This window comes from Peromyscus californicus, unplaced genomic scaffold, assembly GCF_007827085.1.
Source record: "Peromyscus californicus insignis strain IS unplaced genomic scaffold, ASM782708v3 Scaffold_11__1_contigs__length_118956290, whole genome shotgun sequence".
Taxonomy (NCBI): domain Eukaryota; kingdom Metazoa; phylum Chordata; class Mammalia; order Rodentia; family Cricetidae; genus Peromyscus; species Peromyscus californicus.
Window position 1 is genome coordinate 18,393,546 of NW_026294402.1, and position 14,352 is coordinate 18,407,897.

Below are 14,352 nucleotides of genomic sequence, written 5' to 3' on the forward strand. Positions count from 1 at the left end.
AAAGCAATGAGATCGACGGTGGCTTTGCTGCTCCGAATGTTCTTGTATGGTGGGTTCTCTTGAGTATCTAAGTAGTGACATTTCTATATCCTTTGAAGATTGATTTCATATCTGGAAAGAGTCATGTTTTCTGAAGGGATTAGACAGTGGCTATCATTATTTTAAATGTTGTATGTATTAAAGTCACCAGGTGCACTTACTGAATAGTCTGTGAACAGATTCTATAGGGAATTAAAAAAAGGGAATTTTGAAAACCTAGCATTGGTTACTAGCGTTATTACTTATTATTTTTAAAGGGTTTATTATTTATTTTTATTTTATGTGTATGTGTGTAGTCTTTAGTGTATGTATATGTATCACATACATGCAGGTACCCTGAGAGGCCAGAAGAGGGTGCCAGGTTCCCTGGAACTAGAGTTACAGGCAGTTGTGAGGATTGGTTCTGGGAACTGATCCTGGGTCCTCGGTAAGAGCAGGAAGTACTTTTAGCCTTGAGCCATCTCTCACACCTCTAAAGTGATTATTATTTTTTTTTTACATACATTAATAATTTTTTAATTTTTTAAATTTTTTTATTATTAAGAGATTTTCTATTGAAAGTGATTATTCTTAATGGAGTCACTAGTTTTCAGCCATTCCTAAGGCTCACATCACGTGTCTTCTCTCTCTGTTTTTTTTTTTTTGAGAGAGAGGATCTCTCACCTTTCCAGCTAGACTGGCTGCCAGCTGGGCTCCAGGTTTTGCATGTCTATATCCCACCCCAGCCCTCACTCAAGGCTTTTTGACTTTTTATATAGGAGATCTGAACTCGGATCCTCAGTCTTCCACAGCAAGCACTTTACCCATTAGCCATCTCCCCAGCCCAGCTGATAGTTATTTCTGGGTTAGTATGTATTTGACTCAATTGTGCCACTAAAATTGACAGTTTGGGGGGTATATTGAGGTATTTTAAATATAGACATTTTGAATTTTAATATTTCAGTATAATTATGGATACACCCCTATATATATATATATATGCATACACACATATAATTTTTCTTTCTTTTGGAGTGTTAGGGAGTGGATCTAAGGGCCTTGCACTTTAGTAGGTGAGCGCCTTTCCACTGAGCTGCATCCCCAGACCCCTCCCACTGGTTTTTGCAAGTCTTATTTCTAGGATAGGTTTGCAGAAGCAGAGGTGCTAGCTAAGGCTGTGTGTTAAAGAACAGATGAGATCATCTTTACTCTTTAAGATATATTTCAGGAAATTCTTGCTTGTCGGTACTGATGTAAGAGGCCAGTGTTTTATGAAACAGAGTCCACAGAGAGGCAATACTAACTCCATGTTCATAATATTTAAAATAGTGATTATTGTATCCTGTTGGCTAATAGGTTTGCCATACACTTCCCCTCTGATTTCTTGGATAGGGACTCCCCAGTGTTTCCGTATCAGGCTCTTTCCTTTGGGAGAGGGAGTTCAGGCACTTTGTTATACACACAAAGGTAATGATTTTTCTACCTTTGCTCCCTGTTGCCACTGTCTGTTTTTAGCTATGAATAATTTTTTAGACTTTTAATCAAGATAGCTTTTAGAATCTGTGTTGCTTTATATAATCAAGGAAGAGATTTCCTTCTGTTTTGTTCATTGTGATTCTTGGTACCTGAAATAGTTTTGGGCCTCATGATCAATAAATATTTGCTAGAATGTTGCAATTATTTTATTACTACTATTACTATTATTATCATCACTACTGAGTGTGGTGTGGAACTGGGAGTGTAGGCCCTGCCAGAGTCAGGCTGGCTCTCAGCAGTTGGCTTACTTCCTTCACTGTGGGTTGTGCAGTCAGGCTGACAGGCATGTGCAGCAAGCCTTTTACCCACAGAGCCATCCTGCCAGCCCCTAGGCCCCTAAATTATGAAATTGTGATACTGAAAAACACCTTACTCTCTGGTGCATGTTACACACTGAGCTAGCAGCCTGGTCAATAGCTGCATATTGAGGAAGTCTTTTTAGTATCCCATGTGTTCATAGACCTAGTGACTATTAAGGAAGCAGATTTCAGGTAGGGGAGTTATAATTGGCTGGTCATTGTTCTTAGGACAGGGTCCCCTGTGTCCCAGGATGCCTATAGAGTCCATGTAGATGTATCCAACCTTCTTATTAAATAAGAAACACAGAACCAATGCAAAGAAGAAAGCCAAGAGGTCAGAGCTAAGAGCTAAAACCTTACCCTTCCTCCTGCGGTGGTCCTACCTCTCCGAACCAGAGCTACCCCTGTGTTAAAGTCTTTATATAGAGTTCCTGTCCTGCCTTCTCATTGGTTGTAAACCCAACCACATGACCGCCTCCTCACGGCCTGTCTGTATAGGCCTCCAGGTTTTCCATGATTGGTATTAAGATTAAAAGCATGTGTATCCAATAATGGCTGTATCCCTGAACACACAGAGACTTACCCAGCTCTGCCTACCAAGTGCTGGAATTACAAGCGTACGCTACCACTGCCCTGCTTTCCTATGGCTTGCTAATAGCTCTGACCCCCGGGCAACTTTATTTATTAACATACAAATAACATTTTAATACAAATAAAATATCACCATAAGTCCATGCACCTGAGGATAAATATGACTTAGAACCTCTGGTGCCCCTGTCTTCAGCTCCTCAGTGTCCGGATTACAGGTTGAGCATGGCCATGCTTGGAGCACATAGTGCTAGGGATTAGACCCTGGGCCTCCAGCATGCTAAGAAAGTACTCTGCCAGCTGAGCTACATTTCCAGCCCCTTTTATTCATTTAAAAATTTTAGCTATTAAAATTCATTTTGTTATTTTTTTTGAGCTGCCCATATATCCTTTTAATTTTTTTATTTTTGAGATTATAATTAGATTACAACATTTCACTCTTTGCTTTCCTCCCTCCAAACTCTCTCATATACTTCTCTCCACACTCCTTCAAATTCACAGCCTCTTTGTAAATAACTAAATGTTTTTATGTACATATAAATATATGAATATACATATATATTCCTAAATATAACCTGTTGGGTCCATTTTATTGAGTATTTTTGCATCAATGTTCATGAGTGAAATTGCTCTGTAATTCTTTTTCTTTGTTGAGTCTTTGTGTGGTTTGGGTATCAGGGTGATTGGCCTCAGAAAGAATTTGGCAATGTTTCTTGTGTTTCTGTTTTGTGCAATAATTTGAGGAGTATTGGCATTAGCTCTTCTTTGAAAATCTGGAAGAATTCTTCATTAAAACCATCTGGTCCTGGGATTTTGTGGTTGGGAGACCTTTAATGACTGCTTCCATTTCCTTAGGGGTTATAGGTCTATTTAAATTGTTGATCTGATCTTGATTTAACTTTGGTAAGTGGTGCCTATCAAGAAATTTGTTCATTTCTTTTAGATTTTCCAATTTTGTGGAGTATAGGTTTTTGAAGTATGACCTGATGATTCTCTGGATTTCCTCAGAATCTGTTGTTATATCCCCCTTTTCATTTTTGGTTTTGTTAATTTGGATGCTCTCTCTCTGCCTTTTAGTTAATTTGGACAAGGGTTTGTCTATCTTGTTAATTTTTCTCAAAGAACCAACTCTTTGTTTCATTGATTCTTTGTATTGTTCTCTTTGTTTCTATTTTATTGATTTCAGCCCTCGATTTATTTCCTGGTGTCTACTCCTCCTGGTTGAGTTTGCTTCTTTTTGTTCTAGAGCTTTCAGGTGTGCTGTAAAGTTGCTAGTATGAGATCTCTCCAGATTCTTTATAAAGCCACTTAGTGCTATGAACTTTCCTCTTAGCACCATTTTCATTGTGTCCCATAAGTTTGGGTATGTTGGTGCATTCATTTTCATTGAGTTCTTAGAAGTCTTTAACTTCTTTCTTTCTTTCTTCCTTAACTCAGTAATAACCCAGTAGAGAGTTGTTCAGTTTCCATGAGTTTGTAGGCTTTCTGTTGTTTCTGTTGTTGTTGAAATCCAGTTTTAATCCATGGTAGTTTGATAAATTACAGGGGGTTATTTCAATTTTTTTGTCTCTTTTGAGATTTGCTTTGTGGCCAAGTATATGGTCAATTTTGGAGAAGATTCTATGAGGTGCTGAGAAGAAGGTTTATTCTTTTGTGTTTGGGTGAAATGTTCTGTAGATATTTGTTAGGTCCATTTGAATGATAACATCTGTTAGTTCTGTTATTTCTCTGTTTAGTTTCTGTCTGGACAATCTGTCTGTTGGTGAGAGTAGGGTATTGAATTTTCCCACTACTAAGCTGTGCGGTTTGAAGTGTGATTTAAGCTTTAGTAATGTTTCTTAGGTGTATTTGATTGGAAAATCTTTTTCCATCCCTTTACTCTGAGGCAATGTCTATCTTTGATGTTGAGGTGTGTTTCTTGTGTGCAGTAGAATGATGGATCCTGCTTTCATATCCATTCTTTTAGCCTGTACCATGAATCTTAAAGGGTCTTATTAATAAAAAACCCAGATCCAGATATTGGGGTGAATTCTGAAAGATTAGAGAAACAGAACAAACCATAGCCAACCTCACTTTGACAACTCCTCATCAGATTCTGTTTCCATGAATCCTTAGACTGAAAGCTTCTGAGTCCTCACCTGAATGGATCTCAGCTGAACTGCTGCTAAAAGCCTAAAAGCTTAAAAGCCTCTAGTTTCTTGTGCTCACACCTTATATACAGAAAGGCTTTCTGCCATCACTTCCTGGGATTAAAAATGTGTGTCACCATGCCTGGCTGTTTCCAGTGTGGCCTTGAACTCACAGAGATCCGGATAGATCTCTGCCTCCCAAGTGATAGAATTAAAGGTGTGTGTGCCACCATTTTCTGGCCTCTATGTCTGGCTAATGGCTGTTCTGTTCTCTGACCCCAGATAAGTTTATTAGGGTGCACAATATATTGGGGGACACTATATCACCACAGTTAGCCTGTGTCTTTTTTGGGGGAAATTGAGTTCATTGATATTGAGGGATATTAATATCCAATGATTGTTAATTTCTATTGTTTTGTTGTTGGTTTTGTGTGTGTGTGTGTGTGTGTGTGTGTGTGTGTGTGTTTTGAGAGAGAGAGAGAGAGAGAGAGAGAGAGAGAGAGAGAGAGAGAGAGAGTCTTTGAATTTTGCTGGTGTGAGATTATCTATTGTCTGTGTTTTTGTGGCTATATTTAACTAACTGGGGTTGGAGTTTTCCTTCTAGTACTTTCTATAGGGCTGGATTTGTGAATAGATATTATTTAAATTTGAATTTTTCATGAAATATCTTATTTTCTCCATCTATGGTGATTGACTGATTTGCTGGGTATAGTAGTCTCGGTTGGCATTTGTGGTCTCTTGGAGTCTGCAAGACATCAGTTCAGGCCCTTCTGGGTTTTAGGGTCTCCATTGAGAAGTTGGGTGTGATTCTTATAGGTTTGTCTTTATGTTACTTGGCCCTTTCCCTTTACTTCTTTTAATGTTTTTTCTTTGTTCTATATGTTTAGTGTTTTGACTATTATGTGGTAAGGAGATTTTCTCTTCTGATCCAATCTCTTCAGTGTTCTCTATGCTTCTTGTACCTTTATAGGCACGTCCTTCTTTATGTTGGAAAATTTTTCTTCTATGATTTTGTTAAATATATTCTCTGGGTTTTTGGATACCTGTTGAGTCCATATAATGTTACTTGTATTCATGTTTTCAAGGTTGACTGTTTGGCACCAGACAACCAGTTGGTGCACTCTGCTTGGGAAGACTACCTCTCCTGTTCTCAACTTCCCTCAGTTGCCTATAGTTCTTCGTGTAGGGTTGTGGCATCATGGGCTTTCCCCATCCACTTTGGCATGTCCATTGGTGTTGTCTTTGTTCAGCCCATGTTTGGGCAGTCCATGTTGGTGAGACTTTATGAATGTAGCTTCAGTTATTACTAGGAGACACAATCTATAGAAAACTCTCTGATCCTCTAGCTCTTACAGTCTTTCTATCCCCCCTCTTCTGGATTGTTCTCTGAGCTTTAGGTATGGAAATGTTTTGCAAATGTATCAGTAGGATTCACAACTCTGTATATTGATTGGTTTTGGTTTCTATAATGGTCATCTGTTGCAAAGAGAATTTTCCTTGAGGAAGAGACACTTATCTGTGGGTATAAGGAAAATGTTAGTAGACTGTTGATAGGGATTGTGCTGTTTTAGTTAATCAGTGGTTGTAGGTTCTACTCCTGTAACCAGATTTAACTAGCACTGAGTTGAATTAGAGAGCTGTGGGTTACCACCAAGGTATGCCTGCCACTACTGCCCCCTTAGGGTTATTGTACCATGCTGTTTGTCTGTGTGGTTCATAGGCATCATAGTTGGGTAGTATTGTCGGTTGCCTCCCTCCTTTCGGAGCTCATATGGAACTTTCTGGTACCATGAAAGCTAGTCCTCAGGGGGAGGCTTTCAGTTCCAGCTCAGGGGTTTCTTGGCTGTTTCTGAAGTGAATGGTGTCCTCAGCAATAGGGACTTATTTGCACCTATGGTAGGAAACCAAGGGTAGCAGCAATAGGCTGTATGCTTTTAGAGACTCTTGGGCAGCCCTGGCAAATGACTCAAAAGCAGGCTTCTCATGTTTGGTACTGGGATTTTTGTTAGGTGGACTTTGGCTCTTGGTGGGAGTATCATCAGCCTAGATTAGAAAGCATCGTTTTATATATATAAGTATATATGTATATATACATATATACATATATATGTATTTATGAATGGAGTTATGTGTATTACAGTATTTCTTGTAAATAGTTCATAGCATGATTCCTGTGGCTTTTCTAGACATCCTTTTGGTTATTTTATCCACCTCCTCTTTCTTCTGTATTTACCTCCCCACCTTTCCTAAAGAGTTTCCTCCCCTTTCCGAGTTCCCTATCAAATCACTGTATCCTGTTATCTCCTTTACCCTTCTCGCCTTTTCTATATTGCCTCCCTCCCCTCCCCTGAGGAGCCCCACTTTTCCTGTTTCCCTGATCAGATGACTTGTACCCTGCCATTCTCCTCTCTACTGATTCCCAACTCCTCTGTCCTGGCAATGGTTAATACACTTTTAATTAATTTTTTTCTCAAGACAGGGTTTCTCTGTATAGCTTTGCGCCTTTCCTGGAACTCGCTCTGTAGCCCAGGCTGGCCTTGAACTCACAAAGATCCGCCTGCCTCTGCCTCCCAAGTGCTGGGATTAAAGGCGTGCACACCATCACCTGGCCTAATTAAAATATTTAATCATATTATTTCCTTCGTTCTCTTTCCACCCTCTAGCCCCTCCCATGTCCCCTCACTCCAACTCTCCCATGTTTCCCTACTCTCAAATTGATAGCTTTTTATTTGGTTATTATTGTATATATATACACACACATATGCACATTGCTAAGACTGCTTTTGCTTTCTCTCTCTCTCTCTCTCTCTCTCTCTCTCTCTCTCTCTCTCTCTCTGTGTGTGTGTGTGTGTGTGTGTGTGTGTGTGTGTATGGTTTCAGTGCTTATCATTTTGTATTGATTAATCAATTATGGGGCTTATAGCTTGGAGACACTAATTTCCTCAGCAGACATTAATTGTCAATTGGTTGGGACCACATGAGATTTTCCCTTTTCTGTGTTAGCATGTTTATAGATATTGTAGTTCTTCAGTTCTGCCACTTAATGTTTGATAATGAAAGTATTTTTTCTTTAAGAGACATTGACTGGCTAGGTGTAGTGGTGTATGCCTTTAATTCCAGCACTCGGGAGGCAGAGGCAGGCAGATCTTTGAGTTCAAGGACAGCCTGGTCTACACAGAGAATACCTGTCTCGAAAAAAGGCAGGTCTTAAAACACACGCACACACACACACACACACACACACACACACACAGAGAGAGAGAGAGAGAGAGAGAGAGAGAGAGAGAGAGGCTTTGACTAGATTTCTTTCATTAATATTATATTTCAAAGTTAGGAGTTAGGCTACTGATTTTCATCCCCTAGCCTGTCAGTTATATATCTTCTAGAAATATTCTGTGTAGTCAGAACTATGCTAATACTCAGTTTTACTTGGAAACACACATGGACAGTACCACATGGTAACAGTCTGTTTTTTTAGTTGCTTCATTTAATATATCACTAGAAAGTATTGAATGTCAACACACACTCTGCACAGTATTCCTCTTTATTTAATCATGACTCCTCTTGATGGGCATTTTGATCATTAATATCTAAGTGTAATAACAATCAAATACTGTTATAAATATCCTTACATGCATATGTAAGCATTATTGCTTGAATAAATTCATAGCAGTGGGATTGTTAGATCAAAGGCTACTGTTTAAGAGCTATTGTGGGTAAGTGGATTGGGCTTTGTGGTACAGTCCTATAATTCAGGTACATGGAGGCTGAGACAAGAGCAACTTGAATTCAAGGTCATGTGATGAGAAAATAAATGAATAAAGTTGTCCTTAACTTTTTTGGTGAAACTTTCCCATTTTCTCTTTTTCCTTAGTGATTTCTGTTGGCCTATAGGCCTTTTTACATTGGCTTGTAGATGTTGTCTAGATACTATGGCATAATTTTTGTCATGTTTATAGTTATTACTATTATGTTATGCAACTTGCCCTTTGCTTACAGGGTTTAATTGTGTAGAATTAATTTTGTATGTGTGTACTGGTGTTGTGTACACACATGTTTGCATTCATGTGTGTATGCTAATTTGCATGTGCTGTGTGGTAGTTCAAATGAGAAAGGCCCCTGTAGGCTCCTTGAGCCCCCAGTTGGTGGAACTCTTTGGGAAGGATTAGGATGTATCCTTGTTGGAGGTGTGTTGCAGGGCTGGTGTTGGATGCTTCAGCCTGCTGCCATCCCCACTGTGCTATTTCCTGTCTCTGCTGCAGTGTGGTGTGAGCTGGGATGCTGCCTTCACGTCATTGTCATAGGCGCTGAAGTCCTGGGACCATGAGTCCAGTCAGTTTCTATTATAAGTTGCCTTTGTTATACTGTTTTATCACAGCAATAGAGAAGTAGCTAATACAGGATGTGTGTATGTGGATGTACCTGTGTGTTGGAAGATGACTCGTGACGTTGGATATCTTCCTTGATTCCTCTCCACGTCATTTATCAGGACAAGCTCACCAATTCTGGCTATTCCAGGTAGCTAGCTTGTCCCAGGGATGCTCTGTCTCTGTCTGTGGGTTGGGACTAGAGCACATCTGCCTCATTTTTATAGGGTTCTGAGGATTCAAATTCTGGTCTTTATGTTCATGCAAGTGCTCTGCTCACCCAGACTTCTCTCTAGCCCTTTGTTTGCCCTTTTAAAATAGTAATTTATCACTTGTGTGAAGTGTGTATTTGTATACATTTGGGATGTGTACCAGTGGCTTTTGATTTAAGTGATAAAAAGCCGAAATTATAAAAATGAATTCAGTTCTAGTGCGTCTGTGTCTAAGCTTTTATTCTCTCTGCTATTTGGTTTATTGTAATGAAAAAAAGAAATTAAAAATTTTCTATATAGCCAGTTTTTATTAAAGATAATTGGTCCCAAAAGATACTTTGGCAATCCCTACATTTCCACTTACCTATTTTCTTATTGACTGTGTCCTCAGGCACCAAGTACTGTACAGTCCTAATTCCCATTTCTCTGTAAACCATTTAAATCTGTTCAACTCTTTCTCAAACTTACATTGCATTGTATGCATTTTAAGCATCTTTTTTTTTCTTTTTGGCTTTTGGTTTTTTGAGACAGGATTTCTTTTATTGTATCTATTTAACCCCAATGTAAGAAATTATTCCTTCTAGCTGCGAATAAATGGAGAGAAATTAGAGGAACTTTTATCTGAAAGAGCTGTGCAATTTCGGGCCATCCAGCGTCGGCTTCTAACGAGATTCAGAGAGAAGACACCTGCTCCACTCCAACACCTGGACACCCTGCTAGACGGAACCTACAAGCAGGTCAGTGTCATATCGGTGGCAATTGTCTACAGCTGGAGATGTTTCTCCCACCCCTAGGGTCAGGCACCAGAATACTAAGATGTGCTGTGCAGTGTGGTTAGGATTGTTATCTGATTTTTGGTGTAGCCCATAATACCACCTTTATTCTCTGTTTTCCCAAGCAACTACCATATACTCCCAGTATTTGTATGACTATAATGAAGACTTTGGCCACATAGTGTCTTCCTGGGTCTTTCACATGGTGTCACTAATTGTTTTAAAAATAGCATTGGTGGTATTTATGTTCTAAAACTGAGGTTTTCAAAAGTCTAATGACTACATATTCCTGTGAACTTGTGACAAGTAATGTAGACATATGCATGTGTCACTGCCCTAGTCTCCCCCATGGTGACTCTTTAGAAAGCTCTAGCATAATGGCACCAGTAGGATGTGGGCGTTGTTTAAACCTGACTCTTGTTTAGGTTAACTTGTGTTCCCCTGTGTGAATGTGCTATTAAGTTCCATCTGATTTTATGCTATGTTTAGTTCTATGTGTCTGTTACCACACTGCTCATACTGACCACCACCCCAACTCCCTCTTCCCACCTTTCATTATCACCCCCAACTCCAACTCCCTCTTGTTCTGTTATCTTTCATTACTGTACCTTCCTTAACCCCTCCTCTAACTCCATTCTGTTGATTCTGAAAGTGAAGATCAGATGTTTGTCCAGAGTTAGTTTTCCTAGATGAAGAAAATGGCTTATTATCTCTATTCTGGTAACACATTAGCTTTGTGAGAATTGCATGGTTCCTTGAAAATTATCAGCCACTTAAGAGCTCATGTACAGTGACATCCCGTTGGATATTTGAAGACTGTTGGTCTTGGAGGTCAAGATCTCAGTTGTGGCTCATCTGGGTGGCTTTTGGCATGTTGTCTGCCCTCTCAGAACTTTGTAAAATGGGATGTGGATATTGATTAAAACCCCGCTCCTACTTGCTTGTCCTGGTGTGAATGTGCTATTCGGTTCTGTATGATTTTATCCTGTGTACCTGTCACCTGTACTACGACATTACAAAAGTTTCATTCCATGATGTGTGTAGAAATGTCTCATAGATTGTTCTGCAAGCACAGACTGTGGATTGCTCCTAAGTCGTTGTGTGACTTTTGGGTTGAGCACTCAGGCCTTGTCTGTTCTGCAGCTCTCTCTAGCACACTTGTTCTCTTATTTTCAGTTCCTCCTCCTCCTCCTCTTCCTCTGTTCTCATACTGCTGGGCCCACTTGTCTGTTCCTCCTGGAGCATCCTTCATCATCAGAACTACTTGGTGCTGAACATCTGCTCTACACAGGGCTGCACAGTGGGCTGAGAAGGAAGCTTCATTTGATATTTTCCCAGTGTGATGTGTAGCAAGACTTCCACCCTCTTTTGTAGATGTAGATGCTGGATTTTAAATTCTTTCTCTGCCTAGCTTCAAGGTTGGGGTTTTACACTTGTAATAATAGGTATCAAACCCAGAGGTGGTTTTTTTTTTAACTTAAATGTGTATTTTAAACTTTCATTCTTTGTAGATTAAGAATCAATAGTTTTTGAGGGAAAAAAAGAATACTGTCAAGGATTTGCCTCAATTTTGATGTTCACTACCATTCAGTTTGACTGTATGTGTTCATGTTAAATTACACTAAAGTGTTACTGTACAGTTAATTTCTTGAGCATAAAAGCCTAATTTCTTTAAGTTAATTTTAATGATATGATTAACATGAATATACGTTTCCAAAGAAGATTGCTGCCATTCTTAATGCCAAATCCCTCATTTTGTTCTCTGTCATCTTCTCAGAAGTGAACCACTCTTTATCTGCTTGGCGTCTTTCCAGAAACTTCTTACAGAATGCACTTGTAATGAGGTGATTTGTGCGGCTGAAAGAACCCACGAAGAACATCAGACTCCACGTTTCCGCGCACCTCTGTACCTCTCTCCTCTCTCACTGTGTGTGCTGGAGACATTCCCGTGTGGGTGCAGAGGTCTGCTCCTTTCCAGTGGTTACAGGGATTCTGCAGCATAGAGTCCTGCAGTGCAGATGAGCCAGAGCTGATGAAAATCTCACTGTTTAAAAATTAGTCTTTGATAATTTCATATATGATATAATGAAATATGATCATATCCACCATCTGTTTCTCCCTCCAACTCCCCTGAGGCCCCATAACACATCTCTCTCTCTCTTCACTTCATGCCCTCCTCTTTTTTAAAAAATAACCTGTTTATTAAGTCTGATTAGTGCTGCCCATATGTACATGGATGTGGTGCCATCCCCTGGCCCATGGGCAACTTAGTTACAGCCTCATCCCCAAAGAAGAACGAGTCTCTTTTCCTCGGTCAGGAGTGGGGCCTGGACGCCCCTCCTCCATTTGTGCCGGGGTTTTGGCTGGTGTGATCTTGTGCAGGACTGGTGTAGAAAACCACAACTGCCATGAGCTCATGAGTGCCACAGCCCTGTAACGTCCAGAACACAGTGTTTCATATCTTATTTCCACTGTCTATTCCACGATACACCCTGAGCCTTGTGGAGGGAGGGAAGGAGATGAATTGACAAAGATGTCCCATTTAGAGCTGAGACCCCACAGTGTTTGGGCCAGTTATAAGTATCTGTGTTGCTGCCCACTGCAAAGAAAAGTTTCTCTGACCAAGGTTGAGCGCATCCCAGGTCTATGGGTATAAACGTAAACATTTGGAAGGTAATTCGACAACATGACCATTTATCAAAATAACAATAGTATCTTCTACCCTAGGGCCTATGACCTCCTTAGCCAGGGGCTTTTGACCAGGTTTATAGTACCAGACCTGAACTTCTTTCTGTGGAACATGCTTTAAATCCAATCAGAAAGTAGTTGGTTACCACATAACAGTCCTGCCACAATTGTACCAGTGGGCACCTCTTGCCTATTAGGTTAATATTGTACCAGGCAGGGTCCAGCACTAGGAAAGGCCATTCATGTCCTTTCCCCACAGAATCCCTCATAAGCACCTTCTGGCACTGTGAAAGCTAACTAGCATGGAGGAAGTTTCCTGGTCAATTTGGGATTGATTTCTCTCTGTCCTGTAGTCAAAAATGGATGGTGTCTTCAGCAGTAGGGTCTTACCATGTAGTTATGTGGGTAACCACAGGCAAGGTCAATAGCATCTTGCTTTGGAGACCACTGGGACCTTCCTGGACAATAGCTCAAAGGGAGGTATTTCATGCCTGACACTGAAAAATCCTATTACCTTTAAGGTTGAGTCTAGCCCTGAGGAAAATCCCTCTTGGATAAGTCTACTTGGATCAAACAGGCATATTACATACCTCAGCGTCACACGTCTATGGTCAGTCATCTCAGCTGTGTCCTTTGCCTAGCTTTCCAGCATAATTTGCTTGGTGGGGTAAATAAACAAGTGAAGGATCAGTCTATACCAAAGCCCCATTTTACTCTCCATGACAAAACTATTCTGTGACTATTGGGTTCATTTTTTGAGGTAAGATCTCACTTTGTAGCCCAGGCAGATCTCCAAACTTGATGTTCCTCCCAAGTGCCTGGATTATAGATATGCACTAACATGCGTGGTGTGTTATTAGAGCTTGAAAGTGTTTTCCTGTTGTATCAATTTGAAATTAGATCTGTTACCGTTTTGGAGTTCTTTCTTTCTCGCACAATGCGCTTTCAGATTTGTTGATCCCTGTGCCATTTGAAGGTCTCAGCAGCAGTCAGCGAAGAGCCTCGAGCTGTCCATTGAAATATCTTTCTCCTTGACACCTTGTGTCTGGGTGGTTCTCAGGTGTCACCGCTTTCGGAAGCAGTGATGATTTTCTTTTACGAACACAGAGGGAAAAGCAAGCATTTTTCTTACGTTACAGTGTGTTTTTGCCATTGTGTTCACAGTGTAGTATGTGTCTCTACACACTTAGTTAATATTTGTTCTGTGAATGAACATTCTCTTGTCACTTACACAGACAAATTCTCGAAGCCATGTTTTGATGAAGGCATCATTACAAAGAAGCAAACAACAGAAAACTTTTTCATGTCCATGTTATTTTAGCACATTCAAAGGAGCTGAGAGATGGAAACTTTTTTCTTTCTAGAGGGCATAATTGGAGGACTCAGGCAGACTGGCATAGCCAGGAAGGTTGTACAATGTAAGTTCTTGTAGAGGAAATCTTTTCTGCTTCTATTTTAATGAGGCTGTGCGTGTGTGCTGCAGTTAACTGTGAACCAGTCTTCAGCTGAAATGCCTCTAGGCAGATGGGACAGGAGCCTGGCGAGTTTTGATTTTCTTCATTTCCTGTTGTCAGAATTATTGAGCACTATTTTACAGAAGGTAATTTTTTTCTCCCTTAAAACACATATTCCTTTAGGGCCTGCGAAGTGGCTCATTTGGTAAAAGTGCTTGTCACTGGTACTTGATGGCCTGAGTTTGATTCTCAGAATCTGTAGTGAAAAGTTGTCCCTTGACCTCTCTC

The 14,352-nt window shown here is 40.2% G+C and overlaps 1 protein-coding gene across 5 annotated transcripts in view; it reads left to right on the forward strand.

The window, feature by feature from the left end:
* Window positions 1–14,352, forward strand: part of Bbs9 (Bardet-Biedl syndrome 9) — a 453,439-nt gene that overhangs the window by 225,786 nt on the left and 213,301 nt on the right. For all 5 annotated transcript variants that reach the window (XM_052754897.1, XM_052754886.1, XM_052754921.1 and 2 more), the window contains one exon: window positions 9,734–9,886. In XM_052754897.1, coding sequence (XP_052610857.1) covers window positions 9,734–9,886 — 153 coding nt within the window. The remainder of the gene's footprint in view (window positions 1–9,733; window positions 9,887–14,352) is intronic.